General features: G+C 37.8%; 1 protein-coding gene across 7 annotated transcripts in view; it reads left to right on the top strand.

Annotated features, from left to right (window-relative positions):
• Positions 1-17,841, top strand: part of LOC127875316 (helicase-like transcription factor) — a 68,952-nt gene that overhangs the window by 38,527 nt on the left and 12,584 nt on the right. For all 7 annotated transcript variants that reach the window (XM_052420288.1, XM_052420291.1, XM_052420290.1 and 4 more), the window contains exons 17-20: positions 7,391-7,534; positions 11,684-11,837; positions 12,696-12,831; positions 14,069-14,248. In XM_052420288.1, the coding sequence (XP_052276248.1) occupies positions 7,391-7,534; positions 11,684-11,837; positions 12,696-12,831; positions 14,069-14,248 (614 nt within the window). The remainder of the gene's footprint in view (positions 1-7,390; positions 7,535-11,683; positions 11,838-12,695; positions 12,832-14,068; positions 14,249-17,841) is intronic.

The following is a 17,841-nucleotide window of genomic DNA, read 5'->3' as shown; positions in this document are numbered from 1 at the left end:
CTCTGACGCTGACTGGCATTTTTTGTTTAAAAATTTGTTTCTGTTAATAAACAGTTATATTTGTAGTATATTAATATTCATTAAAGCAGGTATTTTGTGCAATGTTTGAGAAGAAAACATTTAAATAGGACATGACATTTCCTTTAATAAAGAGATTACTTTGTTACACAGTACATATTTAAAAAAAAAATTGGATGATTAACAGATCAATTGAGTGTTTAATGTTTAATGACATGAATTCCTGTTATAAATGACTTAATTTTTATTTTGTGACATGAGTTAAACAAACGTTTCTTTTAACCTGCAATTTTGTTTTAACTTGTAAGCACAATTTATTGTTTAAATGGTAGATATTCCTTATTTATATGTAAGTATTATTATACTTTATTATTTATGTTCACTTTTCTCCGAAAAACGTGGGGATATTGTATTGATGTGCGTCTGTCCGTCCGTCCCTCCGTCCTGGCCACCTGCTCCTCCTACACTATTAGCACTAGAACCTTGAAACTTACATACAAGGTAGCTATGAGCATATGTGCGACGGTGACAGTGACGGAATTTTGATCTGACCCCTGGGTCAAAAGTTATGGGGGTGGGGCGGGGCCGGGTCAGAGATTTTCACTCATTATTTTATGTTATTTTACATTAACTTCTTCATTTCTGCACCGATTTACTTCAAATTGATACTGAGCCTCTCTTATGACACTAAGGTCAATCTCAAATATGCATGTCCCCATTTCCAACCCTGGGGCGCCCGGCCACATAGGCCACGCCCACCCAAAATTGCCTTTTACTATTAATTCTTCATTTCTACACTGATTCACTTCAAATTGATACTGAACCTCTCTTATGACAATACGGTCAATCTCAGCTATGCATGGCCCCATTACCAACCTTAGGGCACCCCGCCCACATAGGCCACGCCCACCCAAAATTGCCTTTTACTATAATTTCTTCATTTCTACACCGATTCACTTCAAATTGATACTGAACCTCTCTTATGACAATACGGTCAATCTCAGCTATGCATGGCCCCATTACCAACCCTGGGGCGCCCAGCCCATAATAGGCCACACCCACCCAAAATTGTCTTTTACTATAATTTCGTCATATCTACACCGATTCACTTCTAATTGATACTGAACTTCTCTTATGACAATTCGGTCAATCTCAACTATGCATGGACCCATTACCAATCATGGGGCGCCCCTGGGTCAAACATGCGGCGTGGGAATACGCGTCGGCCTCTGCCGCGCCATTTCTAGTTAAACATGATTTTAACAATGTTGAAGTAATCAAATGAATATAAAAATAATGAGTATTTTTTAAGTGCAGAATACTTAGTGGAGAATTCAGTTGTGAAGTTTGTATGTGCTCTTTCTCTTTGCTTTGCTTAAATGCTGAAATATTAAAAAAATATAAAGTTGTGATATTTGTTTAAAATGCATAATTCAAGTTCTTTTGTAACTTATGCTTTGAAGTGGTTTTAAATTTTAAATGAAGTTCTAATAGCAGATTGAAAAGCATTAATGCTCACTCAGTTTGGATGGAGATATCGCCTAGAAAATGTGTCTGTAGGTAGCTTACATGCAGATCTAGCTTGGATAGAAGTATTGCCTAGATATTGTCTGTAGATAGTTTACATGCACATCTAGCTTGGATAGAAGTATTGCCTAGATATCATCTATATGTAGCTTACATGCAGATCTAGCTTGGATAGAAGTATTGCCTAGAAAATGTGTGTATATGTAGCTTACATGCAGATCTAGCTTGGATAGAAGTATTGTCTAGATAATTTGTCTATATGTAGCTTACGTGCAGATCTAGCTTGGATAGAAGTATTGCCTAGATATTGTTTGTAGGTAGCTTACATGCACATCTAGCTTGGATAGAAGTATTGCCTAGATATCGTCTATATGTAGCTTACATGCAGATCTAGCTTGGATAGAAGTATTGCCTAGATATCATCTATATGTAGCTTACATGCAGATCTAGCTTGGATAGAAGTATTGCGTAGATAATGTGTGTATATGTAGCTTACATGCAGATCTAGCTTGGATAGAAGTATTGTCTAGATAATGTGTCTATATGTAGCTTACATGCAGATCTAGCTTGGATAGAAGTATTACCTAGATATTGTCTGTAGATAGCTTACATGCACATCTAGCTGGGATAGAAGTATTACCTAGATATTGTCTGTTGGTAGCTTACATGCAGATCTAGCTTGGATAGAAGTATTTCCAAGATGATGTGACTGTAGATAGTTTACATGCACATCTAGCTTGGATAGAAGTATTTCCAAGATGATGTGTCTGTAGATAGTTTACATGCACATCTTGCTTGGATAGAAGTATTGCCTAGATAATGTGTCTAAATGTAGCTTACGTGCAGATCTAGCTTGGATAGAAGTATTGCCTAGATAATGTGTGTATATGTAGCTTACATGCAGATCTAGCTTGGATAGAAGTATTACCTAGATAATGTGTGTATATGTAGCTTACATGCAAATCTAGCTTGGATAGACGTATTACCTTGATATTGTTTGTAGGTAGCTTACATGCAGATCTAGCTTGGATAGTAGTATTGCCTAAATAATGTGTGTATATGTAGCTTACATGCAGATCTAGCTTGGATAGAAGCATTACCTTGATATTGTCTGAAGGTAGCTTACATGCAGATCTAGCTTGGATAGAAGTATTACCTAGATATTGTCTGTAGGTAGCTTACATGCAGATCTAGCTTGGATAGAAGTATTGCCTAGATATTGTCTGTAGGTAGCTTACATGCAGATCTAGCTTGGATAGAAGTATTGCCTAAATAATGTGTGTATACGTAGCTTACATGCAGATCTAGCTTGGATAGAAGTATTACCTTGATATTGTCTGTAGGTAGCTTACATGCAGATCTAGCTTGGATAGCAGTATTACCTAGATATTGTCTGTAGGTAGCTTACATGCAGATCTAGCTTGGATAGAAGTGTTGCCTAGATATTGTCTGTAGGTAGCTTACATGCAGATCTAGCTTGGATAGAAGTGTTGTCTAGATATTGTCTGTAGGTAGCTTACATGCAGATCTAGCTTGGATAGAAGTATTGCCTAGATATTGTCTGTAGGTAGCTTACATGCAGATCTAGCTTGGATAGAAGTATTGCCTAGATATTGTCTTTAGATAGTTTACATGCACATCTAGCTTGGATAGAAGTATTGCCTTGATAATGTGTCTGTAGGTAGCTTACGTCTAGCTTTAGATGGAATTTGGAGCCAGTCAGGTTAAGGTTAGTAACAATACAAAGTTTAAACCTTTTTATTTTAGACATATTGCATTAAAAGCCAAATACTTATTGAAACACTCTCGAGTCTGATTCCTAGGTAGATACCAGTACTTGGTTTTTCTTGGGTAGATCATAAAGAACTCTTCCACAGTGGGTATCAGACCAATGACCTTCCGGTTGCTAAGCAGACACCGTATACATTACCCCAAGGTGACCTAAGTAACAAAAGCAAAATGTTTTCTAGTGAATAACTTGGGTTTTGATAGGGATATTGCACAAAAATTGTGTGTATAAGTTGCTTACATGTATATGCAGACTCAGAATGGAAATACATCTGAGGCCAGTTTGGTAAAGGTTAAGGTCACTGTCACTAAAAAAAAAGCAATTTCAGATACTATCTGAAACTTAGCTGGACATGTTTTGCAGAAATATATTTTGTTGGTAGCTATATGTCTTATTTTTGTCCCCTACCAGTTTCACCAGAGGGGACTTATGGTTTGCACTCTGTGAGTCTGTGTGGTAGTTGCTTACATGCAAACCTCACTTGCTTGGCCTTGTATCAATTGCATACTTAAGTCAACATTCTGACTCAACTGTGATTGTTTTCTCAATTGTTAAGATCAGTTTGACCATCATACTCAATCTAGAATTAATAAAAGCTTTTTGAGTTTTGAGTCTGACTCAACCCGGAGTATTAGGAGGAATATATGCATATTCCTATAGCTTATAATTATGCCCACTTCGAAGAAGAGGGGGTATATTGCTTTGCACATGTCGGTCGGTCGGTCTGTCGGTCGGTCCGTCCACCAGGTGGTTTCCGGATGATAACTCAAGAACGCTTGGGCCTAGGATCATGAAACTTCATAGGTATATTGATCATGACTCACAGATGAGCCCTATTGATTTTGAGGTCAATAGGTCAAAGGTCACGGTGACCCGAAATAGTAAAATGGTTTTTGGATGATAACTTAAGAACGCATACGCGGCCAACAGGGCGAACTCTGAACAATATAACCGAAGCAACTGGTCTGTAATCCTAAATCTATAATTATCAGTCCAATGAAACATCATCATTTGAGTAAAACAAAGTGGATCAGTAAAAATATTATCAGAATATGAGATTTTTTTGTATATTTTGTATATTAAATATTGTGTAAATGTTTAATTTTGTTGATTAATATAAATATAAGCAGGACAGGGGAGGTAATACACTATTATATCTTTCTTATATACAGGGGAAACAAATGCAATAAGTTTAAATTTCATGTTTAATAAATAGAGGATATTTGTTCATGTCAGTGTGAGATCATTTGTTATTTTTTTCATTGTCCCTTGACATATTGCTTTTATATTTTGCATACTTGTCTACCAACATCACCCCAACCTATATTCCCCCCCCAACCTCACCCCCCCCCAATTTTTTTTTTAAACATCTAATAAATTACCCCACCCCACATTATACCCCCCTCTCACCCCCACCCCCCCCAAAAAAAATAATTTTTTTTAAACATCTAATAAATTACCACACCCCACATTATACCCCCCTCTCACTCCCCCCTACCCCCCCCCACCCCCCCCCCCCTCCCAATTTTTTTTTGAACATCTAATAAATTACCACAGCCCACATTATACCCCCCTCTCACTCCCCCCTACCCCCCCTACACCCCCACCCCTCCCAATTTTTTTATGTCCCCCACTATAGTATTGGGGGACATTTTGTTTTTGCCCTGTCTGTTGGTTGGTCTGTTGGTTGGTCTGTTGGTTGGTCTGTTGGTTGGTTGTTTTACGCCAACTTTAACATTTTGCAATAACTTTTGCTGTATTGAATATAGCATGTTGATATTTGGCATGCATGTGTATCTCATGGAGCTGCACATTTTGAGTGGTGAAAGGTCAAGGTCATCCTTCAAGGTCAGAGGTCAAATATATGTGGCCAAAATCGCTCATTTTATGAATACTTTTGCAATATTGAAGATAGCAACTTGATATTTGGCATGCATGTGTATCTCATGGAGCTGCACATTTTGAGTGGTGAAAGGTCAAAGTCAAGGTCATCCTTCAAGGTCAGAGGTCAAATATATGTGGCCCAAATCGCTTATTTTATGAATACTTTTGAAATATTGAAGACAGCAACTTGATATTTGGCATGCATGTGTATCTAATGGAGCTGCACAATTTGAGTGGTGAAAGGTCAAGGTCAATGTCATCCTTCAAGGTCATAGATCAAATATATGTGGCCCAAATCGCTTATTTTATGAATACTTTTGCAATATGAAAGATAGCAACTTGATGTTTGGCATGCATGTGTATCTCATGGAGATGCACATTTTGAGTGGTGAAAGGTCAAGGTCATCCTTAAAGGTCAAATATATGGGTCAAAATTGCTCATGTAATGTCACTTCTGCAATGTTGAAGCTAGCAATTTTATATTTGAAATGCATGTGTATCTCATGGAGCTGCACATTTTTGAGTGGTGAAGGGTCAAGGTCATCCTTCAAGGTCAAACTTCATTTAGGGGGACATTTTGTTTCACAAACGCATCTTGTTAAACATCAAATAAATAACCAAACCCCACATTATACCCCCCTCTCACCCCCCACCCCCCTACCCCAGACCCCCCAAAAAATAATATTCTTTTTAAACATCTTATAAATTACCACACCAGGGCTCAACATTAATGGTTGTCCTATTGCCCCTGGCAAGTAAAAGTTGGGTCCGGGCAAGTTATTTTACAATCTTGTTGTCCGCCTAGGCAAGTGCAAAAAAGAACAAAGAGCGTTTTAATTTAGACTTAAATTAGAATTAAATAGCTGTAATCATTTTGTTAAATGTGCCAAAAAAAGAAGGTTTTGGGGTGTATCATTTTGATCTTTATTAAAAAAATATGAGGTTTACAGTTAATGTGATATTTCGTGTTTGGGCAAGCGGCTTTACGTTCAGGGCAAGTAGATTAGTTTTTAGGTTAATGTTGAGCCCTGCCACACCCCACATTATATACCCCTCTAGCTCCCCCCTACCCCCCTACCCCCCCCACCCCCCCATTTTTTTTAAACATCTCATTAATTACCACACCCCACATTATACCCCCTCACTCCCCCCTACCCCCCCCCCCCCCAAAAAAAAAAAAATATTTTTTTTTAAACATCTAATAAATTACCCCACCCCACATTATACCCCCCTCTCACCCCCTACCCCCCCGACCCCCCACCCCCAATTTTTTTTTCAAACATCAAACAAATTACCACACCCCACATTATACCCCCCTCTCACCCCCCCCCCCCTACCCACCCCCCAAAAACAAATTTTATTTTTATTTTTTTAAACATCATCTTATAAATTACCACACCCCACATTATACCCCCCTCTCACCCCCCCCCCCCCCCAACCCACCCCCCAAAAAAACAATTTTTTTTTTTTAAACATCATCTTATAAATTACCACACCCAACATTATACTCCCCTCTCACCCCCCCCCCCCCCCCCAAAAAAAAAAAATATTTTTTTTTTTCCTTTTTTTATTTTTGAAAGATTGTCTAATAAATTATTGAATATGAACAATTTCCCCATGATGGCTTACCTTATACTGTCAAGCACTCGAATAGTCGAGCACGCTGTCCTCTGACAGCTCTTGATAGGTCACAAGGTCAAGGTCACAGTGACTCGAAATAGTAAAATGGTTTCCGGATAATAACTCAAGAATGCTTACACCTAGGATCATGAAACTTCATAGGTACATTGATCATGACTGGCAGATTACCCCTATTGATTTTCAGATCACTAGGTCAAAGGTCAAGGTCACAGTGATTCGAAAGAGTACAATTGTTTCCGGATGATATCTTACATTAGGTCAAAGGTCAAGGTCACAGTGACAAAAAACGTATTCACACAATGGCTGCCACTACAACTGACAGCCCATATGGGGGGCATGCATGTTTTACAAACAGCCCTTTTTTTGAGCTTGAGCTTGTTTGTGAGCTGACTCTAATTCCTAATACTATGATGAGTGAATACTCAACTATAATCTTCTGAGTTGAGCGAAAAAAAGATAGTGTTCTTGATACCTGTCTCTTGTGTACCATTGGAATAAAATCAGAATATCTGTGTGTTGACTGTATTTCAGGACCAGCTTGAGGTCCATGTGGATCGCCACGTTCACCTGAGTATCTACCTGTACTATGGAGCTGCCAGGGTCAAAGACACTAACGTGCTTCAGCACCAGGATATTGTCATCACCACATACTCCACAATGGCCGCCGACTACAAGGTATGGAGCATGTCTACATTCGGTCCATGTTTCATCTTTTGGCCATAATTTTTTCTTCATCTTTGACATTAATCTCTCTTCCAAATATATGCAAATATTTTATCCTTCTCATTAGGAGATGCCTTAAACATTTAATTCTACCTCATTCTAGGAAAACAGGGCTTAATGCATGTGTGATAATTATCATCCCATATAAGCCTATGCCATCTGCACAGCTTTATCAGCAACATTTTTTTTCCTTCGGAGTTGTAGTTTTGCTTGGAAGAGACTTTTTTTAAACAAAAATACCAAGAAAATACAGGCTAATACTGGCAATACACTTCATGCCTGTTTTCACAGGCCAAGGCTTTTTTGTAAGTCCTTTGCAGCCGAAACAAATTATTTTAAACCAAGATTCTAATATGAATACACTGCAACTCCAGTGTAACGAGTGTGATCTGGTCAAATCGTGAAACTGTGTTAGCAGACCGTATTATTAGTTCAGTTTTTGTTCATGTACAGCATGTTAGTAATTTTGCCAATAGATGCATTATTATTGACCATACTCTATTGCATCCAATTATCCTCATATTTTAATGAGAAACTTTTGAAAAATTAATAATACACCTCAATATTAACAAGAATTGTGTTATGATTTTCATAAAACACTCATCTGGCTTTTAACATTGACATTGGTCAAGACACCATTTTGGCACATTATTATCTCACGCCATAGGCGGAGGGATATTGTTTTGGCGTTGTCCGTCCGTCTTTCCGTCCGTCCAGAGCCATATCTTGAGAGTGCTTCGGCGGATTTCATTGAAACTTGGTATGAGTATATATATGGATAAGAGGATGATGCACGCCAAATGGCAATGTACACCAACGGAGTTATGGCCCTTTTATCTTGAAAAATGCTTTTTATGCCCCTTTCGAAGAAAAGGGGGTATATAGTTTTCACACTGTCCGTCAGTCTGTCTGTCAGTCTGTCACACTTTTCGTGTCAGCTCTCTAATTCAAATAGTTTTCTTCCGATCTTTACCAAACTTGGTCAGAAGTTGTATCTAGACAATATCTAGGTCAAGTTCGAATATGGGTCATGCCGGGTCAAAACTAAGTCACGGGGTCACTTAGTGCAATTCAAGGATTTATCATGGTGTCCACTCTCTAATTTAAATACTTTTCATCTGATCTTTACCAAACTTGGTCAGCAGTTGTATCTAGACAACATCTAGGTCAAGTTCGAATATGGGTCATGCCAGGTCAGAAACTAGGTCACGGGGTCATTTCAATAACTTCTATCAAAGCGTTTATTGGGGGCATATATCATCCTATGGAGACAGCTCTTGTTTGAGTGTCAAATATAACACTTTTGTGCCCAGAAGCATATTGATTATACAATTCAACGAATTGCTTGTTTAATATTTTATATGTTCATATGTTATTAAGTCCGAAAGTGAATATAAATTTACATTTAATGCTACATTGTACAAATTATTATTTGAAAACCAGGTAAAAGTGAAGGTGAAAGTAGATTTCTGTCATCAAATCAAGCACATTTGTATGTGTTAAAATGGTCCGATTTACTAAGGTATTGTTGCTTGTCATGTTTTAATTGTATTTTAGGAGGCATTATGTAAATGATCAAATACTATCAAATGAAACATGCATAGATAAACTTGTCAAAATGTCAAATCTATCAGCAATTTGAGTAATTATTGCACAGGGACACATGGTATTTTTATGCCCCCTTTCGAAGAAGAGGGGGTATATTGTTTTGCACATGTCGGTCGGTTGGTCTGTCCGTCCGTCGGTCCGTCCACCAGATGGCTTCCGGATGATAACTCAAGAATGCTTAGGCCTAGGATCATGAAACTTCATAGGTACATTGATCATGACTGGAAGATGACCCCTATTGATTTTCAGGTCACTAGGTCAAAGGTCAAGGTCACAGTGACTCGAAATAGTAAAATGGTTTCCGGATGATAACTCAAGAATTCTTAGGCCTAGGATCATGAAACTTAATAGGTACATTGATCATGACTGGCAGATAACCCCTATTGATTTTCAGGTCACTTGGTCAAAGGTCAAGGTCACAGTGACAAAAAACGTATTCACACAATGGCTGCCACTACAACTGACAGCCCATATGGGGGGCATGTATGTTTTACAAACAGCCCTTGTTTATGAATTTATTTGCATCAAGCAGTACACCAGTAGTATTACAATGTTACTGTCCAGTGCTCCCAGAATGGGTTGACCTCAAATCAATAACAATAGAACAATAAATCAAGCAGTGTGATGGGCATCGCAATTTTGAATTTCCTAAAAACAATAAAGACAGAAAAAGGAAGGTTGGAAAGAAAGGGAGCTGAGACCCACCCATGTAATACTGGATTCCATGTTATAATAGATGGTGTTAGCTTTAATTTACAGTTTACTGAGAAAACAATTAGGTTTTGACTTAGGTTCTTCATTATGCTCCCCCAAAATTTATTTTGGGGGGAGCATATAGTCGCCGCTTCGTCTGTCCGTCTGTGCACAATTTTTGTCCGGACTATTTCTCAGCAACTAATGACCGGAATTCAATGAAACTTTATGGGAAGCTTCACTTCCAAGAGGAGCAGGGTTGTTTTCCACTTTTTGGGAAGATAGCCCATGGCTTTGGAATTGGGAATTTTATCGTCATTTTCATGAAATTGGGAAAATAAATTCATTAGCCTTTTTTTCCACACGAAAAGTCCACTGATTAGGGAAATACTAAATTTGATATAACTCTTTATAATCATTCAAATTAAAAGAATAAACTCATATAATACTTTATTAGATGTAATTGAAATAAAATTGAGATAAAATACGCATTAGACTTCTTTCTTAAAAATTTTTTTTTTTTTTTTTTTTTTTTTTTAAATTGGGAATTTTTTGCCACATTTTGGGAAAAAAGTATACTTTTTTAGATTGGGTACATAGCCGAATTTTGGCTATAAAATCGGGCCAAAAAACCCCCTGAGGAGATGTGCATATTATCAGCGGGTTCTGGTCGGATGATTTTTCACAGAGTTATGGCCCTTTGAAAGTTTCCATTAACTGTACATATAGTGCAATTCTTGTCCGGGCTATTTCTCAGTAACTAATGACCAGAATTCAATGAAACTTTATGGGAAGCTTCACTACCAAGAGAAGATGTGCATAATCTCAGCGGGTTCTGGTCGGATGATTTTTACAGAGTTATGGCATTTTGAAATTTTCCATAACTGTACATATAGTGCAATTCTTGTCCGGGCTATTTCTCAGCAACTAATGATCGGAATTCAATGAAACTTTATGGGAAGCTATACTACCAAGAGGAGATGTGCATATTATCAGCGGGTTCTGGTCGGATGATTTTTACAGAGTTATGGCATTTTGAAATTTTCCATTAACTGTACATATAGTGCAATTCTTGTCCGGGCTATTTCGCTAGACGTTTCCTTTTATCTGAATATATAGTGCAATATTGTGACAAAAAAAAACTTTGGGGAGCATCACCCGTCTCCGACGGTTTCTTGTTTCAATACAAATGGTATGGATTTAGCCAAGCTAAAAAATGCCAGGGGGGGAGGGGGCTGATAAGGCGCATAGTGATCTCTTTTGTAAAAGCTTGTTGGAGGGTAAACTTTGTGGTAATTGCAAATTGTAAGTGACTCAATTTTGCTGTTGCCACTAAAGTTCTCATATTCAATCATTCATTCAGCATATAATTAATTTATAAGGTATGTTCTTTAAAAATAAGCTTATGATAATATCAAGTAATATGGTATGTTATTCTATTGATTTGTCAATAGCCAATACAAACATGTAAGGTGTGTGTGTGTGTGTATTTGCCAAAATATGAAAACATGTAAATGAGAAATGGAAAAAAAGAGGTTTAGACATACTTTAAAACGGTTAAGAATGAAATTCATGAAAATGGAAAGGGGCCCTTTTTTCCATTCAGCTTAAGGGAAATCTCTATATAAGCCTATACCCTTAATACTCCTTGCAGCAGTCTCAGGAAACGAGACTTATGGCATGTGCCAGTTATGGACTGCACATTCAACTGAGATGTCTGTACGCATATGCATTAAGCTTGTTTATCATAGAGTGAGAACCGTCTTTTATATAGCAGACTACACTATCACTCTATTGTAGAGATCCCAGACGGGGCGGGGCCAGGTGAGCCCCCTGAAGAAGGTGCGTTGGCTGCGTGTGGTGCTAGACGAGGGTCATGCCATACGCAATCCCCAATCCCAGCAGAGCAAGGCCATCATGGAGCTAGAGGCTGAGAGGCGCTGGGTGCTCACAGGTCCGCAATTAAGAGAACTTAGTGATTAACATTGACAAGTTTATACTACAAGATTTTGTTAAGATCAAGGAATTGCAGCGTATTCACATCAAACACCTCAGGCATATTCAGAAAGGCACTTTTTATTCAATTGCTTGGGTAGAGGAACTCTCGAAACTTTCTTGTGTTGAACAAGTAAACGTTGCACCAATGTTAAACATCGTAATGGGAACTTCGCCTGTAACATTTGTCCAAATACTTCAAAGATCAAGGTCACACTTAGAGGTCAGTAGTAAAATTTTGCCATAAAAGTGCTTTTAAATTCCTGTCTCGGCTTTGAACAACTGTAAAACTATCATAAGTTGATGTGCCTTATGTTCCACTGATCCCCCAACTTGAGAGTTCAATGTTTTACTTCAAAGTAAAAGGTCAAAGTTCTTCATAAACTGCTTGTCAGTAGAGTTTTTCATGAATTGTGCAATTTAAAAATAACATAAATGACTATTTTTACAAGAAACGTGTCACATGCATGATCCGTCTCTCTACCTTAAAGGTCAAGGTCACATTTAGACTTTAACTCCAGTTTTGCCATTAATCAGCTTGTTTTTTACATTAGCATAGTTTTTGGACAAAAGTTGAGTGTGGGAGCATATGCGATCTATGTACACATTTCTTGTTTTTATTTTTGAAGGAATGTTGAGAAAATGAAATATTGAAAATACAATTTTATATTGCCATAATATTTTGTCATGACTACAAAATTAAGTTCGTTGTTGTGTAAAACCCGTGATTTGAGAGTGACAACCTAGATTAAACATACTATGTAAGATTCTGATAATTGGTAGGTACCTGCTTCCTGATTTGAAGCTTGTATTGCAGGCACACCGATTCAGAACTCCATCAAGGATCTGTGGTCACTTATCAACTTTTTGAAGGTGACCCCCTTTACAGACCAGCAGTGGTGGAGGCGTACCATTGAACGGCCTCTAGAGAAGGGGGAGGATAGTGCCCTCAAGTGAGTGTACAATTGTGGTGTACAGTTGTGAAAGAAACATCATTATATGAGCCTTTATAGCGGGCAGGGGATTTGATGTTGCCCTCAAAAGTGCAGGCCTTTAATATGTATCTATTGGTCTGAATTTTGAACAACAGCAGGGCTTTTTTTCTTTTTATTGACGAAATTGCTTTACCTTCAATTTTAGGGGGTATAATATCTTCAAAACTGGGGAAAAAGTGCCAAAAGTTAAACGTAAAATTTGCATCTTTTTTTGGAAATTGTTGTGTGAGAAGGGTCTGTTCTCTTTGGGGAAGGGGCCTATATTAGGCCCTTGCTAAAGAAGAAAAAAGTGCAAAGAACTGAAGTACAGGAATAATGAAAATCCTTTTTTGTAAGACTGGCATTGGGAGGCCAAAGATTTCTAGTGTGCTATGCACTTTTTATTAAAGCATTAAGATTAACACTAGGTAATGGCATCAACTACAAAAATCTGTATTTCAATATTTGCATTTTCATTCAGCTGAATATTTCATTGATTCGTATTGACTACTGTGCACTATATAACCTTGGCGGACACATTTGAGACACACATTTTAGGAGCTATTATCCCTGTACGGTGGGTGGTGAAGTGGATATGGTGTCATTATAGCAATCGGCAGGTCTCGCTTTCAATCTTTATCCTTGGAGTGTTCTCAAGTCTCCTACAAGTCACCAAGTACTTGGCCCATATTTACCAACCAATTCTAAGACTTAAAAACACATACTTCTGACTATGAATATATACAGGCTAAAAGTAGTGCTTATGTCATTAACAAACTGTTCTTAACCCTTTGCATGCTGCGAAATTTGTCGTCTGCTGAATTTCTAAAATTAGCATTTTCTTCACTTAAAAAAAATATCAGAATAGCAAACAGTTTGGAGCCTGATGAGATGCCACGTTCTGTGACGTCTCATCTGGATCCAAACTGTTTGCAAAGGCCTATTAAACTCGGTTCCAGCAATGAAAGAGTTAAGAAAGAATGTTTTATTTATTGGTGTTAAATGACATGCAAGACTTCCCTTTTAAGTAGTTCTTAAAACATCACAGTAAAGAATATTCTTTTTTTATGTCTTAGGTTTAAGGATATGTTTCTGAATGCAGGCTCCAGTTCTTTATAGGACCCAAACTCATATTAATCCAGTAAGTATTAAGCTTTTGAAGCCATTATGCTTAAATAGACAGGTTTGTACTGATCACTGTATATCTGTTTCAAAGGCGTGTACAGCATCTGATGGGTCACCTGGCACTGCGTCGCACCAAGACTCAGACAGTGGATGGCAAGCCGCTGGTAGAGCTGCCAAAGCGCCAGGTGTGCATTGAGCACATCACGCTGTCACAGGAGGAGAGAACTGTGTATGATGCCATGCAGAAAGAGGGGAAACTCATTGTGAGCAAGTGAGTGACGAATTATATCTTTGGTTCGATGGGAATTTTAGCAGTTCGGAGAATCTGGGAAAAGATTCCCTTTTGTAAAGGGAAAATCAGGGAATTCAGGGAACAAACTTGAAGATTTCTCTAAAGATTAATTGCAACTTAAAATGTGATCGTCATGAAGTGTAGATGTGCAAGACATTTTTTTATCCCCAGTGAACTACACATTTCTGAATTATTTGCCATTGAACCAAGATAACAAAGTGTAGAGGGAGTGTTAGTCAAGTTTGTGGCAAAGGTGTGACTTGTCAAAAAATTATTGATATCTCATCCACAACCATTTGATCAAGCAAGACACCTTTGCTACATTACTTGTATCTCCTTTTTAGCTCACCTGATTGCTCAGGTGAGCTTTTGTGATCAGTCTTTGTCCGTCGTACGTCTGTCCGTCCATTGTCCACATTTGGTTTGTAAACACTCTAGAGGCCACATTTCTTATCTGAGCTTCATGAAACTTGGTCAGAAGATTTGTTCCCAATAATATCTTGGACACGTTAAAAAATGATGCTGGTTGGTTGAAAAACATGTCCGCCAGGGGGCAGGTCATTTTTCCTTATATGGCTATAGTAAAACCTTGTTAACTCTCTAGAGTCCACATTTATTTTCCGATCTTCATGAAACTTGGTCAGAAGATTTGTCCTTATGATTTCTTGGATGAGTTCGAAAATGGTTTCGGTTGCTTAAAAAACATGGCCACCAGGGGGCGGGGCATTTTTTCTTATATGGCTATACATCATGCTTTTGTAAAACCTTGTTAACACTCTAGAGGCCACATTTACTGTCCGATCATCATGAAACTTGGTTAGATGATTTGTCTCAATCATATCTTGGATGACTTCGAAAATACTTCCGGTTGGTGGAAAAACATGGCCGCCAAGGTGGCGTGGCATTTTTCCTTATATAGCTATAGTTTAACCTTGTTAACACTCTAGAAGTCGTATTTATTGTACGATCATCATGAAACTTTGTCAGAAGATTTGTCCCAATGATATTTTGGACAAGTTCGAAAATAGTTCCAGTTGCTTGAAAAACATGGCCACCTGTGGGCGGGGCATTTTTCCTTATATGGACTTATGAATCTTCATGAAACTTTGTCAGTATATTTGTTTAAATGAAATCTTGGATGTATGAAAATGGTTCTGGTCTGTTGAAAAATGTGGCTGCCAGGGTGTTCACTATTCGTGAAAGTTGGTAAGAATATTTTGTTCTAATGACATCTTGGGCTGCACAGAACAGGTCAGTTCCTTTGAATCTCAGGTGAGCGACTTTGGGCCTTTCAAGCCGTCTTGTTTTTTAGTGTTTTGTTTTTAAGGGAAGTGTTTCTTAGCAAAAAACCCAGTTTAGGCTGAAAGTGTTGTCCCTAATCTGGGACAATACTTTAGGCAAATGCATTTCTGCCTTTTTCCCTGATGGTGACTTATTTTTAGCTCACCTGAGCACAACGTGCTCATGGTGAGCTTTTGTGATCGCCTTTTGTCTGTCGTGCAGCGTCAACATTTTGCCTTGTGAACACTCTAGAGGCCACATTTATTGTCCGGTCTTCATGAAACTTGGTCAGATCATTTGTCCCATTGATACCTCAACTGAGTTTGAAACTGGGTCGTGCTGGGTCAAAAACTAGGTCACTAGGTCAAAAAAAAGAAAATCCTTGTGAACACTGTAGAAGTCACATTTGATGCCCAATCTTCATGTAACTTTGTCAAAATGTTTGTCTAAATGATATGTTGGTTGAGTTCAAAAATGGTTCCGGTCCGTGGAAAAACAATTGCCACCAGGGGGCGTGGCAGTGTTCCTGATATGGCTATAGAGAAACCTTGTGAACACTCTAGAAGTCACACTTTTTGCCCAATCATCATGAAACTTGGTCAAAACATTGGTTTTATTGATATATCGGACGAGTTCAAAAATGGTCCAGATCGGTGAAAAAACATGGCCGCCAGAGGGTGAGGCAGTTTTCTCTATATTTCCTTATATGGCTATAGTAAAACCTTGTTAACACTCTAGAGGCCACATTTATTTTACGATCTTCATGAAACTTGCTCAGAAGATTTGTCCCAATTATATCTTGGATGAGTTAAAAAATGCAGACCTGTTTACTTCTACGGATTCGCCGTAGTTACTACGGATTATTTGGCGAAACTACGCACTACGGATTTGTACTGAAAAACTACGGATCCATCGATCAAAATGGTCAAATTTCAGTTTTTAATCGTACTTTTGCTTATTTTCGGTCTTTGCGGGTAATTTATCAATCATAATCATTTAGCGCTTGTGTAGTAAGAAACGTTTAAATTCAAGCCTCCCGGGGAACGAGTGCTGATCGAGCTTGTCGAGTCGTCACCGAACGACAACTGACTTGCGTATTGGTTCGCAAATTTAGCCATCTCTCTCTCTATTGCGGAGAATATTGACGATAGTCAATGTATCAGGATTGAGCACGCCTGTTTTTACACGTCCAAGATGGCGGCAAGCAGACGAGAAATAGCGATTAACGGCTAAAATAATAAATACCATTCAAATTAACAACGGATATCATATGGTCATTAGGGAATAATGTAATGCGTGTGTCAATTAACGCAAAATACTACTTTTGAGATTTAAAAAAAATTATCAGAAATCTGCACAGTGAATGTGCGTCACGGAAACGAGTGTTGGTAAATTGGTGTTCATTCTACTCACTATGAGTATCGTTCGAAAATGGAAAGAGACAAACATGATTTGATTTATATGTTAGTGGATCTGTGTATACTCAGATTCATATGCATATTCTGCTTTATTATGTTTGTTAGGCTGTACAGTTCAATGAAATAGCATTGAACTGAGGTTGTCAAGTGCAAGATATTAAAAGGTAAACAAATAAAATATACTATTTTAACTCCATTTAATACATCATTAACATGTTACAAGAACACTAAAGGGTGTTTGTCAATATTTGTTTATGTTTTCCCCTTATGATATTTAATTTAAAAAAATACTGAATCAAATAAATAGCTACTCTTAAAGAGATAATGATCAAATGGTGTATTTAAGAATCTATATATTATTGCAAGTTTAATATGCATGTGGATGGATATTAACTAAATATTGTCTTCATTGTAAGAAGACGTTAAAGCAGCACTTTATAAAAATAAAAATGCTGTCAAACATGCACTTAAAAACAATTTTAATTCTGTTACTTATAATCATATTTATAATGCTTAATGTTTCCCAATTTCATGGTTTATCGCGCTATTTTATCCAATTTCATGGTTTATCATGCTAATTTCCCCAATCCAAATGGCACAGGCTGTAACAATTAAAAGCAAAAAAATCACGTAACAGATTCAATTATTAGCAATTAATTCATCTAATGCTTTATTTACCATTAAATTGATCTGTGACCCAGTCATGGAGTTTTAATGCTTAAAATGATTGAAAAGGTTAAAACTACTGACAACAGCCCAAAACTACTGAGAGATGCCCTCCATACTACTGAGAAGCAATCGGTAGGGTAAACAGGTCTGAAAATGGTAACCTTTGCTTGAAAAACATGGCTGCCAAGGGGCGGGGCTTTTTGC

This window comes from Dreissena polymorpha, chromosome 3 (genome assembly GCF_020536995.1).
Source record: "Dreissena polymorpha isolate Duluth1 chromosome 3, UMN_Dpol_1.0, whole genome shotgun sequence".
NCBI classification, from domain to species: domain Eukaryota; kingdom Metazoa; phylum Mollusca; class Bivalvia; order Myida; family Dreissenidae; genus Dreissena; species Dreissena polymorpha.
Note: the sequence above shows the minus strand (reverse complement) of the source record. Positions and strands in the feature narration are given on the sequence as shown.